At 38.4% G+C, this 13,921-nt stretch overlaps 2 protein-coding genes across 5 annotated transcripts; both read right to left on the reverse strand.

Annotated features, from left to right (window-relative positions):
- Window positions 1-1,655: 1,655 nt before the first annotated feature.
- LOC9308086 (AP-2 complex subunit alpha-1) lies at window positions 1,656-9,926 on the reverse strand. Of its 3 annotated transcripts, none has more exons than XM_021021601.1 (27): window positions 9,548-9,925; window positions 8,821-8,952; window positions 8,342-8,467; window positions 8,065-8,127; window positions 7,878-7,975; window positions 7,597-7,804; window positions 7,343-7,414; window positions 7,178-7,270; window positions 6,807-6,908; window positions 6,609-6,706; window positions 6,003-6,084; window positions 5,780-5,868; window positions 5,556-5,661; window positions 5,406-5,471; window positions 5,095-5,201; window positions 4,909-5,013; window positions 4,678-4,798; window positions 4,415-4,579; window positions 4,060-4,293; window positions 3,572-3,652; window positions 3,297-3,461; window positions 3,107-3,193; window positions 2,904-3,029; window positions 2,563-2,643; window positions 2,398-2,469; window positions 2,201-2,280; window positions 1,656-2,113 (listed from the first exon to the last, which is right to left on the reverse strand). In XM_021021601.1, the coding sequence occupies exons 1-27, from the start codon at window positions 9,671-9,673 to the stop codon at window positions 1,948-1,950; spliced, it is 3,051 nt and encodes a 1,016-aa protein (XP_020877260.1). In that variant the 5' UTR covers window positions 9,674-9,925; the 3' UTR covers window positions 1,656-1,947. The 3 variants fall into 3 exon arrangements, with proteins under 3 accessions (XP_020877260.1, XP_020877259.1, XP_020877258.1); XM_021021600.1 differs by having other exon boundaries at window positions 4,060-4,296; XM_021021599.1 differs by having other exon boundaries at window positions 4,060-4,296; window positions 5,406-5,661; window positions 9,548-9,926.
- A 1,022-nt stretch (window positions 9,927-10,948) lies between these two features.
- Window positions 10,949-13,821, reverse strand: LOC9310153 (protein RETICULATA-RELATED 1, chloroplastic). Of its 2 annotated transcripts, XM_002874040.2 has the most exons (7): window positions 12,957-13,821; window positions 12,782-12,880; window positions 12,458-12,681; window positions 12,236-12,305; window positions 12,072-12,151; window positions 11,867-11,931; window positions 10,949-11,537 (listed from the first exon to the last, which is right to left on the reverse strand). In XM_002874040.2, the coding sequence occupies exons 1-7, from the start codon at window positions 13,527-13,529 to the stop codon at window positions 11,344-11,346; spliced, it is 1,305 nt and encodes a 434-aa protein (XP_002874086.1). In that variant the 5' UTR covers window positions 13,530-13,821; the 3' UTR covers window positions 10,949-11,343. The 2 variants fall into 2 exon arrangements, with proteins under 2 accessions (XP_002874086.1, XP_020879207.1); XM_021023548.1 differs by lacking the exon at window positions 10,949-11,537 and having other exon boundaries at window positions 11,900-11,990; window positions 12,957-13,748.
- Window positions 13,822-13,921: the final 100 nt, after the last annotated feature.

The raw sequence follows: 13,921 nt of genomic DNA on the forward strand, positions 1-13,921 counted from the left end.
AGTATTGACTTATTGTCTTTTCATTACAACAAATGCATCAGTCAAACTCCATTTTTCATGAATTCACGTAAACAAAAATATAGAAACATACCGTACTTGAAACAAGAGAGAGAGATTGTGAAAATCCTTATAATATATATTCACAACTCTCACTACATTGTTAGCTTTTGAGTAATGGAAATTTAGTGGTAACTGCACTGATTTCTTCGCTATTTCGAACAGCTCCAACATCTCCGTTGAGTTCTTCTTCAAGGCAAGACAATTGTTAGGGTTTTCGGAAAATTTCATTGGTAGAGCCGATAGCTTCGTCTTCTGGATAGTCCTCGCTGCAAAACACTTGCAATCACCAATTTGTTTCACCTCTGTGGCTTCATGAGCCTGAGATCTCTCATCTTCTTTCTTCTTCAACTGCGAACATACTTTAACATCAACTTTCTTCAGTTTTAGGGAATAGCTTTGTTGCAAGTAGAAGAGTTTCGTCCGCTGGAATAAAGAGTCTTCATCCATGAATTGAACCAAACGTTAGCTTCCATTCGTATCTTAGGGTTTTCGTGATCTCTTAGACTCTCCAAAGGAAGTATCACTTTGGAATGGCAAAGATCATTGACTGAGAGATTCAAACTCTTCATGTATCGAAGAACATCAAAGCAACGTTCAACATCAGAAACGTTTTGTGAATTAGCAGCTCTAATTGCAGCAGATACCAAAGGAGGGAGATCAGATCTCTCAGTGGCAATCGCAATCGCAATCTTCTTCATCATCTTCTGTTGATCTTTAGGGTTAACAACTCACAACTTCGGATATCAAATTAAGGAAACTTAGAGAGGTATGGTTCGTGTATCGGATAATATATAGACTGTAGAGACTTAGAAAAAAAGGAAATATAAGTTTCCTTTTGTCCCAAGAAAGTTAATCGAAATCAAAGTTGGACTGGAAACCGACATCGTTTGGGACAATGTCTCCTTTTCTTTGGCCTCAGGGTAATTGCGTCAGATCAAATATTTTAACGTTAAACAAAATCATTAATTATACACATAAAGATCTTTTTTTTTTTTTTTTTTTGTGTTGTTGCATCATTAATTGCTTTTTTTTTTCTTACGTTACAGCTCTCAAATTAGTTTCCAGTTCCCTGTATTTAAATTTGAGATAATTTTAGAAGAATTGCTCTCTCTCAAATGCTTCATCAGGCTATGCTGGCGGTCCTGTTTTAGGAAGATCAAGTGGAGCGCAAGAGACGGATTTGTTTGCTGGCATTACTCACAAGGATTTATCAGTTAAAACCTCATGCTTGCATTAATCATTACACAAATGGAGAATTGGCTGCATCAGCTGTTGCTTCTCTGGATGGAATGTTGTCTGTGAAAAACCCATGAACCTGATCTACACAAGTTTAGTAATGCCAAGAGAGCTGCATCAAGTAACAGGTCTTGCTACAAGTGAATGCATTTTCATTAGTAGCCTCGACTTTCAGAATTCTGGCCAACTCCTGATTTCATCTCCTATAATAAATCAAACCTCAAATTAGATCAGGTTTTTACAGGTGAAATGCTATGCGTTGGGTATGTGTCTTTGCAATTTCCCCCCTATATGACTACATTAGAATCTCTCAATGTGAAGGCTGGTGCGAAAAAACAGACCTCCCATCAGAAAAATCATGGAGAAACAGATTGAAAATATATAGGCACAAGAACAAGCTGATACAACCACTGACCTCACATCACAAATGTTTAGAATCAATGCAAAATTTCGTAGCTAACTCAAACCGCCCGCTTTGGATAATAGGCACCAATATAATCAAAACTAGCTTTTCTATTAAAACCTTCCCCTCTCCCCTTCCTTGGCTCTACATATACTCTCCCATCATTCCATGTTTTCGCCATTACATTCTACAATAACGGAAAAACAAACTTTTCGACATGTGCAAGTAAATCTCTTATCCCAATGAATTTAAAGTAAGCCGGCAAGCATAGCTCCTGGATCATCAGCTAAAGCCGCTGGGCTAGGAGGTTGAGCTACAGGTGGTGCTGGTGATGGTGCTGAACTTGCTGCTGGAACTAGAGCTCGAGATCCCATTGGGATAGTAATTAGTTGTTCCTTGATGAATTCTTTTAACCTGTGGGTGAAAAGAGGTCAACAAATGCAAACGAAGAGAAAACTGTATTGGAGGTTGGGTTTGTGCTAAGAGGCAGAGATATCATACTCAAATGTAAGGGTAGGATCTCCCGACCCTACTGTCATTCGCAGTTGGGTTCTGTCTGCTGGGTCTGTTTCAATTCTTGCCTGAAAATCGCAAACCACAGACAATGTCACACGTCAACTATAAGTCTCAAGAAATTTTACGAATTCGAAGAGCGGCAAGAGCCAAAACCAGGAAGTGAAACTTGGTTGAAATCTCACCAAACAGAGCATGGCTCCTGTACTTTCAGAGTAGAAGGTTGTGCTTGCCACTAGATTATTAGGATTTGGATCCTACAACAGAAAACCATACAAGTTAAGTTTAAGGTAAACATGTGTGCAACAAGCATGAGGAATGAAGGAATGAGATCGTGAAAAAATACTTACAAGCCCAGGGCATATCGTCACATGAAAACTGTTGAACAGACTTGCCATTTCCGGAAGAGCTAGAGGTCTTACACCTCTAACCTGAAAAAAGTTGCAGATTCAGATTATATAACACATTAACGTAATGCTGCATTAACAAGCACATGTAGAAATCTTGGAAGTTCTCTGTAAGTGTTGTGATTAACCTAGAGCAATCATCATTCATTAAAAGGATTTTATGAAGAAAGCTAATTCATGAATTTCTTTGAAAAGAAAATTCGTAGGAGCATTTGACTTATTTCTTGCACTACTCAAATACTTTTAATTTGATATTTGATCAGAGAGGCTGTGGAGATACATACAACTTCCTGAAGTTTCAAGGGTGGCCCTGAAAGTGCTCTCCATTGAGGGAAGAATTCTTCAGATGTCAATTGTAGCGGTTGAAGAAACTTGTTCAAGGTTGCCGGGATCCGTAATTTGGCACTGACCTATAAAAAATCCAGCATGTCAGGTACACTAAAATATTCATTCATTAAAACAAGCTAAGGACAGTTGCAGTACTTACCACGCTGGCACCAAACTTGTAGGAAAAATCCAAAACCGCAACATCCCTACTAGGGCGGATGTTCATCACTTCAAGTGGAGATTGCACCTATAACCATGAAAGAAATTGCAACACTTAGTAGAGTATACATAAATGAGCAGAATTGACATATTGAGTAGTAAGATTGTAATAAATCAACAAACAAAAATACCTGTGCTCGAGGAGGAATCGTATCAGGTACTGGAGACAGATCCAGTCTTAAATGGGCAGGGGGTAGTATCAGAGCTTGAACTGATGTAAGTGGAGAAGTATTCTTGTTTCCCATGAAGAGAACAAGTCTCCCATGATGCCCTCTCCATTCAGCTTTGATGCCAATCTGAGGAATACCGACAATAAACAAAATGGGGAACATAAGAAGCTCAGAGGCTTGTCTGTCTGCAATCTTCATACTAGAATAAATAAAAGCGAGACTAGAAAAAAACAAACCTGGATATGAGGATCCTCGTATAAGACACCACTGTCTTTCAAACATAAAGCATGAAATCTCTCGGCAATATTTCCGATAAGCTGTTAAAGAAAACAAAACAGTATAAGAAAACACTTCAAGCATGCAAATAGTAATATGGAGTACAAAAATAGTTCGGTTTCTTTTATTGATATTAACTGTGAATATATATAATGTCAAATTCGACAAGTCCACCAAAGTTTAGCAGATGTGACATTATTATGTGAAACAAAGTCTAGGAAATCCTCAGAGGGTAGAGTTGTGAAACAGAACATCTCAGGTAGGATTCCACCTAAGTAAACGTGATACCATTTCCAAGTAATAAATACAAAAAGACGAAACAGAAAGAAAAAAGTGGTGACGGTTAAAATAACGTAGGGAAATAATGAGCTACAAAAATTAGAAGTATAATTTAATCCATACTAAAACCTACTATGCCAAAGAAAGCAAAGGAAGAAGAAAAGAATACCTCCACTGTATTTGGTTGCTCTTCAACAGGTACAATGGCAGAACCATCAACTTCATCTGGTACTCCTTCTGCCCCTATGGGACCATGTTGTTCATTTGAGACAGCTCCAGGAGGAGCCTCTATTGCAAGAGGACCGAGCAGGTCACTAAGGAGATCAGGTGATGGAGTTTGTGGATCTATATTACTTAAAGTTCCATTAGGATGAGAGAGAGATCGAGCCACTGACTGGGGTTCCTGCTAGACATGCACGGAAAAACAGAATGTCAGAGATAATAAGATAAACATATGTGCTTGTATAAAGGCAAAGCACATGAAAGATGTCTTGTCAATTAGGGCCTGCAAGAGAAGTACTCACCGTGCTTCCAGTTACAATTGGAACCTTCAAAGGTGGGGGTGCCCCATTAACAGGCTGTGGGTCAGCCAAAACCAAAGCATTTGAAGGCTGTTGTTGTGCTCTAAGCTTGATGGCACTCTGGTCTGCGGTATCTTCCACGTTTTCTGCCTTTTTTATCAATGAAGACTTTGGAAGGGACAGGGAAAAAAATCCAGCATCAAATCATTTAGTACAAACTTCCCGTCAAAGTAACTTTCATAGAATTATAAAAAAGATTTACAAACCTGGCGCTCCGGAAATTTTGGCATCTCAGCCAATACATCCATAAAGGCAGGCCCTTTTTTACTCAATTCAAAATATTCAACTGCCCTCTGTTGTATCTCCACATCAATACAACTCTCATACCTGCCAAAACAAAACTCGTTTAGGAAACTTGATTTGGTTACCACAAAAGAATAGGACACAAAATGACAAACAAAGCATTGGGGAAGGACAACAAGGTTAGTAAGTCTCACTTATGAAATACAGCCCAAATTTTTTTTTGCAGTTCTGGATCCGGGGGTTGAGTGTGCATAAGAAGCTTTGCATATGTGGAAAGAAGTATAGGAATGGTGGGAGTCCTGAGAAAAGAAAAAGAAAAAAGCAATTAAGACATACCCAAAGACAAGAAGACCGCAATTCAGTATTTGTGTTGTCCTTACGATACTGTGGGAAGCTTCTCATGTAAGATGCTAAAGAGTTCACTTGCACTGCATCCAGGTTGTCGAGCTAGAAGGTGACCATACTCCCCCAAAATATAAGCACTGACCTGAGATTCCGAAAGAAATTATATTTTTTGTTAATAACCAATATTTTTATACTAATCATTGTTAATTTTGTACTTTGCCAACAATATAGATAGATAAGAATATGTAGCAAGGTAGTAACTCCAATTCCACAATTTAAATTATATTATAACTTATCCGCAATATGTAATATAGAGAATTTGTTATGGGAAGTGAGACTGTACAACCTTCACCATGGTCTCATGTATTGCAATTTTGTCCAAATATTCTCTTGCTTTTGATGCGGCATAAGGCTGTCGGATCAAAGAACTTTTGTAAGCACTTTCGAATGTCATGAATAGGATAAACAATATATTTATCCTAATAATTTTATAAACCTGGAGGTCTTCATTATTTGTTACAAACTGAACCACACGAAACCAAATGTCGTCGCTAACAAAATCCCCAGCCTTGTCGATTAACTGAAGGATCACATCTACATACCTGAGAACATCAAAGTTAACATCTTTGACCAGTTGTTTGTGCAAGGATCTAAAGGTCACTGTAACCAAATTTGTGTGCATGAATAGTGTACATATACTTCTTGTCGAGTTCTCCTTACCATGATAGATCAGGAGCAAACTTCTCAGCAAGAATTGCAGCTTTAAGTGATAATTCCTCCCGCATGGAAAATTCCGCTGTGCTAAGATACTGCAATGTATTTTTGAGTTCCAAGTAAGCTTAAACACTACACAACTTAATCATTCCTTTCTGTTAAACTTCACAAATCATAAGGAGACTACAAATCAAGAAAATATTAATATAAAGCAAGGTCAAAGACTTACCTGCAACAACTCTTCGACTATATCCTTTGCATTTGACACATCGCACATCCCATATAGCAAATCAAGAGCACGTCTACGAATACTGCAGGAAAGTACAACCAAAAGTGAATCTGATACCATTAGCAAAAGAACCAAGAGAATATCAATAAAACTTTATGTTTTTGAAACAGAAGCCACCATTTGCAACGGAAATAGGATTAAGACCTAATGGACTAGTACTCATCCAATCTAGTTATCTTTTTATAGTACTGAGCCACCAGCCAATAATATAATAGTTCTTATGTGACCGATACGAATTGCTACCACAGATAATTATACCCATAACTGATAATTGTTTATCAACAAATAATGTTTTCACTAAAAAAATATGTATAGATGCAGATTCCATTTTCTTAGAGTTTCATATATACACCAAATCAAATAATTTCAATGCTTACTGAAATGATCTTAAATAAAGTCAAGTAAGGTATATTGAACTACAAGAACTAGGACCAATTTCATGATTGAAAAATTTGTCGTACTGGTTCCAAACTAGAGCAGTAAAGAGATACTGATCCGGGTTCACAAGCCATAGAGCTGATGCTGAGATGGCAAATCTAAACCAACCTGATGTCAGGGTCTTTCAAGGAGGTGACTATCTGAGACTGATGCTTCTTTATGATATCTTGAACATCTGTGACCATCAGCATTCGTGTCATATTTTCCTGCAATATTGTCATTAAATGCAGTATGAGAAGCCAAACATTTAACAATTTACTGTTCTCGCTAGGCTTAGATGCAGGAAGTGGGTATGCAAGATCTCACCAAGCCCAGATATCTGATGTTGGGCTCACGGACAGAAATAAACTTGCCAAGCAGAGCAACACACTGTGACATCATTTCCTTCTCAGCATCAAGATGCATGACCTATTTCAAAACACATTAACAAGTTAGGGGTTGCACACTAAGCCAGACAGTTTACTTGAGTGTGCTCAACAATCTAATCATCGCGAAGAAAAGCTCTCTTTGAGGTTCAATATTTCTTATGTAAATCTCTGATATATGTCTTTGAATTCTCTCTCATGGCATTTCATGGACAGGTGGTTGACTTGAGTGTATAATTAACAATTGAACCTCAAAAAGTTGAGGCTATTTCTAAGACGTATCAACTTTTTCCAGCTGTCTGACGAACTTACCAGGGATAGAGCTTCAAACAACACAGCATGAGACGCATTGTTTTTATTCACATTTTTCACAACATCTGTCCCCATCAATATTCGCTGAAGGACCTGAAATTTCCATGAATTGCCATGAGAGAGATTTAGAAGACATATTAGATATTTACACAAGAAAATTTGTACCTCAAAGAGAGCTTTTCTGGTACTGGGATCTTCAATGGTTGGAAAATATTGAAGAGCCCTCATTGCCTTAACCTGTACTAACCAACGATATATAAGTATCCAACATACCTTTAACTGAACAACAACAACACACCAAAGCTGGGGCAAGCCTCTATTTTCATAAGCTAATTTCACATAAATGTTTAAAAATGCATGGGATTGGGAAAAGGATGTGATTAAAAAATATTGAAGGTATGAACCGAGTTAAGACAAACCTGGAGCCAAGGAGAAGGGATGCCATAGTATGTGTACTCCTGAGGAACATCCTGGTTCCTAGCAAGGCGTTCTAATATTTTGACACATTTAGGTAGACAACTTGAGTACGCCTCATGATTATTAGATACCAGAGCTACAAGAAGACTCGTAGAAGACGTCAAGACACCAAGATCTCGTTCATCCAAAAGTTGTGCCATACGATCCGCCCTGGAACAAAGAGAATATGAAAGATGCATAAGTAAACTCAAACAACCAGTAATCCAAGAGCGTTCACACACACCAGCCATCAACGTTGACGGCATCCGGATTTTTTCGGAATAAGCGCAGTAGGCACAGTGCCGCTTTTTTCCTTACGAGAGGTCTGCAACTACTAGAAATCTGCAGCGAACAAGCCTCAAAACATTTATATGTTTACTTACTTATATTGGAAAAAAAACATAAACTTGTCGTCTTTGGGAGTCACTTACAAGTAGCTTTTGAACATCAGGTGCCAATGATTCAGCAAAATCTCTTCCACCAATATTTCCAACCTACAGGACAAAGTAAGCATGGCAAGGTAAGAGAGCTAGAAAAAAAGGACCAGTTTAATGAAGTAAATGGCTTTGAATCGTGCAATGATAGAGCACAAAAGACATAATGTATCCAAAGACTTCCACTAAAACAGTTATTTAACAGCATCTCATAATCAGAAGAATCTCACTATGCTCTAAAATCTCAATACAGCATGGACAAAAGACCACATACCAAGGTCAGTGCTAGGCATTGGAAAGTCTCATTCCGACCAATAATATCGTTCCGCACTGTATTTATTGCCAACTTCAAAAAGTCATGGTTCTCATTGAGCAAGCAAGATGTAACAATGTAGCCAACCTGTGATCATGGATGAAAAGTTCAATACCTGCAAATTAGGTAGTGAGCATAGAATAATACACACTGCCCTTGGGATACAAAGCATGGTTCCTGGTTAAGAGTTTCTAAGATGTTACTAAGTAAATCGTGCTTATAAGTAAATGTCTGCAATACTTTACCAGGTCAAGCCAAACTGAATAAGTTGCAAAAGCGTGAAATAGTATCTAGATCTAACTTTCCGTGATCTTCAGTGAAACTTTCTTTGTTTTAGCTTGATCACTAGAATAGATTTTAGTAAACACCCCCATCTATTAACTTCTCCTAGCCTTAGAAAGAGAATTTTGTTTGCTTGAGCAAACAAAACGTTGACTTACCTGCTTTTCTGGATACTTTGGCGCAGATATAAGAGAAACCGCCTCCATATGGCCAAAATCCACATCGTAGCCTAGCATATGTATATAAAGCATTTTCCAGACATATTTCTTCTTTTTATATGGTGTCAAAACCTGTGAAATATAAAACAACAAAGCTTAATCTACTTCTGAATGAGCTGTCCAAATTTTCCCCCGACCTTGATTTCTTTCCTTATACCATCACTACATAACCAAATTTACTGCCCCGCCATTCTTTTCTTCTAGTTCCTAATATCCTCATATACTCAGTGTCTTATATATTGACTTGAAATACACACACTAATGAGTAATGACATTCCGAGATGAAAGCAGTAGTATTGATGTTTCAAAGGGTAGAATAATGGCTAATCTCCAAAAGATATAAGCTAGCTATTCAATTTGTGTTGAATAAAAAAAATATATTGCCTCAATCCGATAAAATAAGAAACTACAGGCTCCAAAACTATCCACTCGGCAACTACAAACGATTCGGCAACTGACTACATCTTTGTTTCAACTACATTCTTATCTAACTCCCTTATCGACCTCAGAGGAATAGGTAGCTTCAAAGGAGAAATTTCCAATATCTCTAATCAATACAGAACCTCAGCAGATACTACTTAGTCATTGAATAACCACTCAATTGAGAATCAAAGATAGAAAAAAACAAAAACGAAGATAACGAAATGTGCGTAGAGAAGTCTCTAACCTTGTCATTCTTGAAGCATGTACGTATGTTTCCAAGCTCCTTATCAACTCGGAGTCTCTCCGCTTCCTTGTTCTGGCAATTACGAACGTCGCTGATAAATACGGAGAGACCTCTCATTCCGGTCATGGTGGAACCAAATCCTCAGATCCACCGTCCTCCGCCGCCTCACACGGCGCAGATCCAAACTGGCGAAACCGGATCTAACTAGGAAAGAAACCGCAGAATACAGCTGAAGGATAAGCAATTCGAGATCGAAACCCTAATCGAGAAACGGAAAATGGCACCAAACAATCGAAGAAATTCAAAAGGAGAGACTGATCTTTGGAGAAGGAGAGACGAGAGACGACTTTTATTATTTACAACTCTGACTATTCAATTTTGTGTAATTCAGTTTTTGTCTGTTTTGATTTTTTAATGCATGTGAATTTGGAAAATCCGAAATTGACTCGTCCAAAATAAATTTTTAGAAAACAAAGTTTTCAGGTTTACAAAAAAAAAAAAAAAAAAAAAAAAAAGAAAACAAAGTTTTCAATGTAATTAGAATGATTAATCAGATGATTATTCACCTTCAAATTGGGAGCAAAATGTTCTCTTTGATTAGTTGTCGGTCAAGGATTACCATTGGGTAACTAATTTACGAGGCATATATAAGTTATTAAAATTAAGTAAGAGAGTATAAATAAAATATCATTAAGGGGCACAAAACAGAAACAAGAGAACAAAAGATGAGGATCATGTAGCAGTTGGATGACAGTGGTTACTAAGCTGTCACTCGGAAGATACTTCATCTGTCAAATGATGCTTGCCATCAAACTATCCTAATCCTAAGAATATATATTTGATTCTTCGTTTTTCTTGCAAAAGAATTTTATTGTTTAAAAGTCGTGGTTCTTTCGACATCGTCGTTTCTGGGAGAAGGGTAAGGATCTAGACATTTTTGTCTTGAATCCATCTTGCTGGATTAGAAGCCCAAGAGCGCATAGGTTGTGAGGTAGTTTTTATTCGCTATAGGCGGATTTGCTTGTCGTTAATTGTTTTTTCGACTTGCAGTTTGGTTTATGCTTTCCAGAAATTAAAAAATTTTGTAGATGAAGTGTGGTTACTTACTTTCAGGCTTAAATGTTTGATCTTTGCTTTCGTACGTTGGTTTAGTTTCTGGTATCTGCGTATGCTTTCCGGGATATTCTCGTTTTCTCGACTTTATTTCCGGAGGTTTCAGTCCTGCCGGCTTATGTAATATGTGCTGTAGTATATAATAAAACTTTTGAGACAAAAAAAAAATGTTTTCTATACTCTACTCATTGGTTGCTTTAAATCTATTTCTTTATTAATTAATCTCTTCGTATCTCCACCTACCAACAATTCTCCTTTTTAACGAGGGGAAAAAAAAAAAAAGGTAAATTGTCACATACCCACATTTTTCCATATATCGATCCACGCAAACGTCAAAAAGGCCAAAAATGACGTTTTGTTGTAAAAAGTTTTTGAGTCATTATTGCATAAAAAGCATACGATTCAGAAAAATGAATAAGAGAACAAGGAGACTCCATGAGAAAAACTCAACTTCGAAAACCAAATCGAAAATGTTGTCTCGAGTATTCCGGTTAGAAGAATCCGGTCCAGATCATGATTCATGAACCACATTCTTTATCCTTTAGCTCTCGGTATATGGCCTAGTCACACTAATGAAACTCAGATAACTAACATCCCCCTTCCCTACCCCTTCAGATTAGATACTCCTGAGGAGACATCTAGGCTGGTTTACTATCCGGTTCGCAACAAAACCTAACCGGTTATTACTGAACGCCGGATAATTTAGCCCAATCCACAAATTGCATACCGCCATACACATTGTTAGCAAACCGGACTCCCACCGTGAATGCCATGGCGACCACAGGAATGCGTTTGGCCGCTGTTGAACCTTCTACGACGCGCTCGAGGCCGTTGATGATTTGGTAACGTGCATTGGAAGATATGCCGAGGAACACACCTGAACAAAAGCACAATACAGAAAGAAAAAAAAAAAAAAGAGTGAGTCTATGTAATCAACAAGTCATAGAGTAAAACCTCAGACTTGTCTCTGAGCTCTGCAATATTGCAACGACAAGAATCTAGCTAAAGGTATCATTGGCAATTCAGGTTCTTTACTTTCTAAGAAACTAAGCCCGGTTAGGAAACCGATGGCTGACAACAACAACTCGGAAAAAGAGTAGAGAACACAATATTGAGTGTTCAAGACTGTCGTTTTCATTCAACATTAGAGAGAAAAAGCTTCGATAACTCAGCAGAACAAAGTTAGAGATCAAAAGTAAAGCTTACCCCAGAGAGCAGCGCTTTCAAAAAGAGGTGGAATAGGGACGTCTTCCTCTGATTTCTTCACACTCCTATTGACAACGGAAACCCCAGATTTCAGTGAAGAACAGTTCTTTAGACAGTCAACTGTCTAGATCACATCATATAAAACCTTAGAAGATTCATTTCATCATTGAGAAGTAGCAAGATAAAGTCGATGGTGAAAGAATACCGTTTTGCCGTCATGATCAGATTTGCAATTCCTTGACCGATGAGGCCGCAGCCGAATCCAACCGACCCATACAAGAGGCCCTGGATGAAGAATCACATCAATTAATCAAACCAAAGGTAAGGAAGATCCACAAAGAACATTAAAGCAATAGTCCTTCTCCATACCTTGTAGAAGAAAGTTGCAATGCGCTGGTTAACTGAGAATTTGCATCCCGGTCTTTCAGCTTCAAAAACACTTCAGAAGTACAAACAAATAAGCCCATATAAGTACATCTCATCCCGAATATACAGCCACCAGCTCGATAGATAGTGGGAACAGTTAACCAGTTTGTACATTACTTGGAGCCAAAAGTGAAGAAAACGAGAGAGAGACAGTGACAGTCTTACCTGCTAGGAAGGGATGCACAAGCACGTTTAAGGTCCTTAAATAAACCTGTTGATGCCACAGATGGCTTCCCAATACGTGCATAGGGAGCCAATAGTCCAACCAAAGCAACATCAACTACAAGACCAACCAAAAGATCAGCCGCATACAACTCAAACTCTGACCAGAAATCTTCCCCTCTCTTCTGTACTTCTGCAAAAGTTGCACAGCAAGAGTCTATAGCTATCTGCATTAATCCGTAGAACAAGATCTTTCACATTCAATTCTTGTACATACAATCCAAAAAATGTAGTCCAAGAACAACATTAGCTTATTCATTGACAAACCTCGGTTCCGACTTTGAAAAGAAATGAAGGATCTGCAAGCATTCTATTTCGAAGCATCGCACATGATCTCATCAGAAACCCAAGCGGCCAAACAGAACCCTGCAAACATGAATCATCATCATACTAAAACAATAAAAAACCAGAATCATTCCCATATTTTCCCACAAGCAAAAACCTGTAGATCGAGGTAACGAAGAAGGAACAGTTTCCGAAGCCCCACGGATTTGGCAGCCTCCAACATATCCTCCGGTAACGTAATCCCTCTACGTTCTGTCTCTTTCATAACTTCTTCAAACTTCAAAATCGGACCAAACTCCTTCTCCTCAGCTTTATCTGCTTCATCCTCTCCATCATCTCCTTCTCCACCTCCTCCTCCTCCACCTCCGTTACCACCATTTCCACCGCCGTCGTTGTTCCCATTCTCATCGCCGCCATCACCATCATCAAGTTCCGGCTCCAAATCGCTTAAAGTCTCATCCTTTAAACCGCTATAAGCCCAATCCGGTACCGATCTACCGGAAATTTCACCCGCAACCACATCCGATCCCACACATCGGTTTCTCAAATTCCGAGAAGACAAGTCCGAATTCAAATGGATCCGTCTAGATTCAAAACCAGAACTTCTACGGAAACAAATCGACCCAATTTCAAACCTTTGACCGGATCTGCATTGCTTTCGCAGCTCTACGCTATTAAACCCATCGTTGGAAAATGTTGAAATGTGGGAAATTTTAAGGGATATAGACATTTGACTCTTCCGAGATTATCGAGTTTATGTGATCTGTGAATGAAAGATCAAATACCCAGATGCGTAAAAGCTTCAAATGTCTGGAATTTTGGAGTAAAGACGAAGAAGATGACGGAGTTATGTATGCGTTTTGATCAGTTGGTGGGGAGGTTTAAGGGTTTTGAACACACTCGTCTTGCCGTAATGGGAGACGACCAAGGAGGAGAAAATAATCAGGTACGGTTGTGTATACAGAAAGCTTAACAAGTGGCGACACGGTATTGGTTGAAAAGATTCATTTAGACAAATGAAGTTAATAGCTGTGCCCAAATTGAGTTTTGTAGCTGTAGCAACAAAACCAGAGCAGGTCCAGACTAGAAGCTCGACAAGCATGAGCTTATATGCGGTTCCCA

This window comes from Arabidopsis lyrata, assembly GCF_000004255.2.
Source record: "Arabidopsis lyrata subsp. lyrata unplaced genomic scaffold ARALYscaffold_6, whole genome shotgun sequence".
NCBI classification, from domain to species: domain Eukaryota; kingdom Viridiplantae; phylum Streptophyta; class Magnoliopsida; order Brassicales; family Brassicaceae; genus Arabidopsis; species Arabidopsis lyrata.